Below are 6,264 nucleotides of genomic sequence, written 5' to 3' on the forward strand. Positions count from 1 at the left end.
CTTCCTGCATAAAGAAATGCATTCCGCCCCCGCCCCCGCAAATTTTTACTGCAGTAGAGTGTTAACGAAACACAGTATCCCACAATAAAATGCTTGGCACCCCTTAAAACAAATGGTTTATTTACTGAGTTAATAAATTATATCCATAGCCTGATCGTCTAGAAGAGCTGTAAGAAGGGGTTGCTCTTTACTGCTAGATTGCACAATAAACAATTACCATATTTTTCTGTGTATAAGACTATTTCCCCCCTCTTTTTTCAAGTTTAAAATTGGGGGGGGTTGTCTTATACACAGATAGTGCGTATGGGGGATTTATTTGGAGTCCCAAAAAATAGGGGTCGTGTTATACATGGGGTGGGGTGTGTGTGTGTTATACACGGAAAAATACAGTAAACTACTGTCAATATCCCAGCACCTTCAGAGTGCTTCAAGGTGTGTAGAATGCAAGGGAACGTGAAATATCAGTTAGAAAAATATATACTTGATGACTTCTAATACTGAAGGTTGGATTAATTATTTGCAAATAAAATTTCAGATAAGGTTGCCAGTGGCTATGCATAAAAAATGCTTTGGTATGTATTTGGGGTGGGAAATTCCAGCATCCACGAAGCTCCTTATATTTTCAAAGGCACGTTTTGCATCTATTATCTAAAACTGCACCATTTCCCTAGAGGGTTTTCAAGGCAATTTGCTTGTCCTCCACATAGTACCGTGGGAACTAATGAATGCCAATTAATTTCATGTAGACTATCTATGTGAACTTCATGAGAACCTGCCTTGCCAAACCCCCGTGCTGCAAAGTTTTAAGCACATCTCTTTTAATATGAAACCCAGACACAGGGATAAGCAGGAAATTCTGAATCATCAACAAGCATGTCTTTAAGAGATGATGATCATAACTAAGAACCTGTTCCCTGTATGAACTTGACAGCAAATCCCATTGACCTTGATGGGATTTGCTTCTGAGGAGACTTGTCCAGGATTGCACACTGCAGATGTACAATGGTCTGTGTAATAGTCTGTTTTTAAACTTATAAAAGTGGTCCCTTTGGAAGACGAGCGTTTTATTTAGCAGAAAACTGCCGTAGAAGAAACGGGGTTATTTTTTAACGCGAGAGCAGGCGAAACTTGCGAGCAACTCCACGAGGCGGTCAGAACCAACCGCAGAAGCTACGGCATGGAGATTGCGCCTGCGCTACCCATGTAAGACCACCAGGTGTCCCTGTAGCAGCAGCCCCTGCTCAAGCGCCTCCAAGCTCCCCACCACTCAGCTCCTAGACTTTAAGGTGAGACTGATACACGGGATTTCACTTCCGATTCTCTAAGCCGCACTACCACCACGCCATAACTTCTGATTCTACTTTTTATTAATGCCTAACATGAAGCTGTCCAATCCGTGCCAAAATCTTCAATTCCTTCGTTGCTATCTATGGGCACCCTTTTTGAGGTGGGAAGCATTAAAAAAAGCTTTCATGCGAACCCGAAATTTCCCTGCCCAGGTTTCTCTACAACTTTCTTTTCAGGGGGTTGGATTCGATGGCCCTTGTGGTCTCTTCCAACTCTATGATTCTATGATTCTTATTTCTGAGCTCCTGCCCCTCTGCTACAGCTTGCCGGAAGTGACGTTTCCAGGTCCTTAATATCCCTAGCTAGCTAACCTCACAGAAGCTAATACAACAATTAAAGTCTGAAATATTCAGCCAGGACGTTTTTCGATGATAAAATACACGTTAGGGTTCTGTTTAGGAGGAGCAGAGGCTTGAGTGACTCCTCCTTTATGTCCTTCTGTGCTCTCGGTGTGGCTCTCACCCGATCTGCCAGGACCCTACAGCGGCGTCCCATCAACCCTTGCGCCTTCCGCCTTCGCTCTTTCTCTCCGCGCTCGCTCCCTGCGCGGGTGCCGCCATTCTCCAGCAGGTAAGTCCGGGAGATCCGTTGTCATCCTTGCCGGGAGAGGCTGCTGGGAGAACTTTGCCGCTTCCAGGGGCAGCTTGAGGCCTTCTCTGTCGGGGCCGGTCGCTATTTCCAGGCGCGCTGGGGGGGGGGGCGGGGAGTTTGGGGGCGCTCTTGGGGCGAAGCTCGGTTTCCCTTTGCCGAGCTAACTTGGCATGGAGAGGGCGGGAGGCGAGGGCAGAGCAGACAAGCACAAGGGCCTGAAGGCTTAGCCCTCGCTCGCCAGAGCAGCACCATGGGTCCTCCGTGGTGGTCCATGGAGGGGAAACTGGACAGAACTCCTAATAGGGTTTGAGCTTTTCCGACGAGTAAATCTTTATCGAAGGTGGAAGGCTTGGCTTCAAATAAAGAAGTTGCTCACAAACTGAGCTTTTCCGCCGCGGATAATTCAGCTTTCTAAACCGACCTTTGCAACACAGCGCTTAGCACAGTCATAATGTGCATTTAGGCCGAAGTAAACCCCATCGCCTTCTCCTGAGGCTTAAGTGTGCATAAGGTTCTGGCCCTGATTTACCTCGGCTGGATTTTTGTGAGTGTGCGCGCACGTGCAAAATGCAGCACCTTTGGCATAATCTTTGACAGTGGTACTTATTCGGAAGTCAGTTTTATCGGGAAAATTCATAAAGCTGTAGCAGATCAATGTATATTTGTTAATAGACACGAGTAACTTGGGTTCATTCATTTCGGGGGCCCTGCTGAGTGCAATTTGGTTGGATGCAACCCATAAATATTTCATAGGTGTGAACATTTGTGTACCATCCACCTTCAATCAGCATGTGAAGTGGGATTTAAATTACTGTACTGTCCCTCGCTCAACCTCTATATATTTGGTGGAAGGTGTGAGGATTCTATTTGGGTACAGTGGACACTTGGGTTGCGAATGTTATCTGTGCGGGAGGCACGTTTCGCAACCCACAGCGCGCGCACGGGTCGCAATTCATTACTTACGCGCATGCACAAAACGATTTAGCGCATGTGCGTGCGCCGAAACCCAGAAGTAACCCATTCTGGTACTTCCAGGTTCTGCGCGGTGCGCAACCCAAAAACGTGCAGCCTGAAGCTTCTGTAACCCGAGGTATGACTGTACAATTGTAGGCACAGTTGAGGAGCTTTGCCATCAGCCACAACTCCCAAGTGATGGAATACGCAAATAAAACATCATGAGAAAAGTCTACAGTTAGTTACCATTTTGAATCAGCCCAGTCCGCTTGTATTATATCTGGTTAACGTTACTAATTTTATGAAATATTTTTTAAAATGGAAAACTTAACATGGAAAGATAATAGCAAGAGGATAATTTCTGTGAAATCTTGCAGCTCATTTTACTAGTAATGGGTTTACTTACAGCAGATGTTACACAAAGCCCATTAATAATATGTATTTTAGGCCTAGGACATTACTGGCATTTTTTAAAGGTTTCTCTGCACTAAATAGATGTGGGAGAAAATAATTCAGAGGTTCAGCTCTTAATTTGATTACCTCCCAGGACTGGAGAGCTTTTCATGCTCTTCCAGCTTTGGACATGGTAGGGAGAAAAGATGCGCTGCTACAGGGTGGTTTTTGTTTTGTTTTTTTAGGGTAATTATTTCCTATAGTGTGTTGATTCCTTAGGTGTGCTCTGTTTTTGTTAGACACGATGCCAGCCCTCAGACCCCTCATCAAGCCTAAGATCGTCAAGAAGAGGACCAAGAAGTTCATCCGCCATCAATCTGATCGCTATGTCAAAATTAAGGTAAGGTGTCCTTTTGATGAATCACCAGATATTAAAATACTCAAGAGTGCCAGCTTGTGTTTTGGTTTTGCAGCACTGACATGGTAATATATTAGATCTCTGAAAAGATGGTGTAGATGTTGAGGTTTTGATATTCTTTCTCCCTGGATTTCTATAGCGTAACTGGAGGAAGCCCAGAGGTATTGACAACAGAGTCCGCAGAAGGTTCAAGGGCCAAATCTTGATGCCCAACATTGGGTATGGTAGCAGTAAGAAGACAAAGCACATGTTGCCTTCAGGATTCAGAAAGTTCCTTGTCCACAACGTCAAAGAGCTGGAGGTGCTGATGATGAGCAACAAGTGAGTTGGAAAAGGGATTCAGGGATGCCATGTTGTGTTTGAAGATTTCTGGCTTGGTTGCAGGAGTAGTAGTCACTGAATGCAAAAAGATTTTGGGAGTTGTGGGATCTAGCTCATCTCTCACACACCTGTTTTTCTTTTCTTTAATGGGATACTGCTACTAGCCATCTCTTCCCCATCCGTTTCTTTCCTTTTTCCTTTTGGATCTTCCGCTTTTCCTGTGTAGGATTAGAACTCAATCTGTCACTGCTGGAAGCTTTACCACTAGAAAATCTCCTTGTATATTACAATATTAATATTTCTTTAATGTCATAATGCTGAGGGGAGGAAGATTGTCTTCGCGCTTGGGAAGGTCATTGCATCCATTATAGTGTTCAAAGTACAGCAGAGTATCAGTTGGTACCATTTAGGTATCTGCCTCAAAGATAATTCTGTAGAGGTTTAGGGATGGTTGAAATTTGATGTAGGGAAATCCTGGTTCAGATTCCTGTTAGGCAGCCTGGGACAGGTTCTCTGTAAACTCTACCACAGTGTTAGTAGGCTAAAATGCCACACAGAGCTCTTTGAGGAAGGTTATAATGTCCTATTGATTCCCCAATATTCAGCTCAGTCAAATGGGGAATGGCACAGCTCGGGCAGGTTTTCTTACTGGACCCAATCAAAATGTGCATAACTATACTGCTGTTTTCCATTCACACCAGCGGGTAATCTTTGGTGTTGTGGTCCCTCCCTTCAAATTACTCCTATCTTTCCTCAGTCTGAGTATATGAGTGGGTATTTCTGTACCTGTGGGCCCAATCAAGGCTATTAATTTTTTTGTATAGTTTCTGTGCAAAACCTCAGTTAAAAACGTTTAACTGCAGTAGATGTACCTGGATTTCGTCTCCAAGGGAATCTCTTACAATGTTGCGATCTTGAGAACATAGTTCCTCTGAGCTGGGTTGTTGGAATTTCAGTGTGCCTTCAGCAAGCAGTGGAAATAGGCACACACTCATTGTTTGGACCATTGAAAAGAACAACTCGGGTGTAGCAATAAAGACCACCCACAGAAACATCACACCCATTACAAACTGGCCACCAAAAAAAGTACTTCAAAACTTGCACAGCAGTGATGACGGCAGTTGTATAATGTGTTGTTTTCACATAATGAATTTTCTGTGGCAAGACAAAATAAGATTAAATCTAAAATGGTATGCTGGGATTTTGATGACGTTGCATGGATGCTATGGAAACCTGAGCAGCACCTGCTGCACAATAATCCTCCATCTGGACTGTTCTTGGAGAACAATGTCCTTGGGAGCTAAGGATCCCATGGTCTACCTTGATCTGGAAGCTCCTTACACATTATTTCCTTCAGTCTTCCAGTTCGTTTAAGCCTGTGTGTGGTATTGTAACAAATGACTCCCTTATCCTTTCTGGAGTCTTCAAGTTGCATTTAGAACAGAAAAAAACTAGGCACTCCTTTTGGAAGCATACTGCTTCCACATATCTAAATGCCTCCAACCCCTATGTCAAAAGCATCCTGCCTGTGGAAAGTGACATTTGAATGCAAAGGCCATTTCTCCTGCACATAGACTTTAACAAAGACATGTTGTTTTTGACATAATAGTACAGTAGTATTTCAACATAATGTCCCACTTGCAGGTGGAACATTTACATTAGGACTGTTGTGCAATTTTCCTTAATATGTAATTACCCCTCTACTTTCCTCAATACATACTTGACTACTTCACGGACCTCCAGCATCTTAGATTCTCATTCAGCCTTTCCTAGAATTAGATTTAAAATGGTAATGAACTGTTCGTGACACAATGCCATTATCTTTTATCAGGTCCTATTGTGCAGAGATTGCTCACAATGTTTCATCCAAGAATCGGAAGGTAATTGTGGAAAGAGCAGCTCAGCTTGCTATCAAAGTCACCAATCCAAATGCCAGACTGCGCAGTGAGGAAAATGAATAAATAGTTGTTCTTGTACAACTGTATTTAATAAAAAGTAAAACAAAACAAAAAAGTGTCGGAAAACTGATGTTCCTGCTGTGAGGGTATATAAAAGCAATTTTTGTAACTTCATATGAAGATCAGTTGTTAGAAAGGTAGTAATATGTTATAAACTACTGTCTTCTGCTAACAGATACTGTATTTGCAAACCCACACAATTACAATTTACTATCACGGAAGAGGTGTACATTAGCAGTGAGAAAAAAGCAGGAGTTCTTAAGTCACTAAGCTGTATCTGCT

At 43.2% G+C, this 6,264-nt stretch overlaps 1 protein-coding gene across 1 annotated transcript; it reads left to right on the top strand.

Annotated features, from left to right (window-relative positions):
- The first annotated feature begins 1,781 nt into the window (after positions 1 to 1,781).
- Positions 1,782 to 6,037, top strand: RPL32 (ribosomal protein L32). The gene is made up of 4 exons (XM_080995950.1): positions 1,782 to 1,917; positions 3,585 to 3,685; positions 3,843 to 4,024; positions 5,856 to 6,037. Exons 2-4 carry the CDS (start codon positions 3,590 to 3,592, stop codon positions 5,983 to 5,985), a joined length of 408 nt encoding a protein of 135 aa, XP_080852076.1. The 5' UTR covers positions 1,782 to 1,917; positions 3,585 to 3,589; the 3' UTR covers positions 5,986 to 6,037.
- Positions 6,038 to 6,264: the final 227 nt, after the last annotated feature.

The sequence above is a fragment of the Podarcis pityusensis genome, assembly GCF_964106645.2.
Source record: "Podarcis pityusensis genome assembly, chromosome: 2".
NCBI lineage: Eukaryota > Metazoa > Chordata > Lepidosauria > Squamata > Lacertidae > Podarcis > Podarcis pityusensis.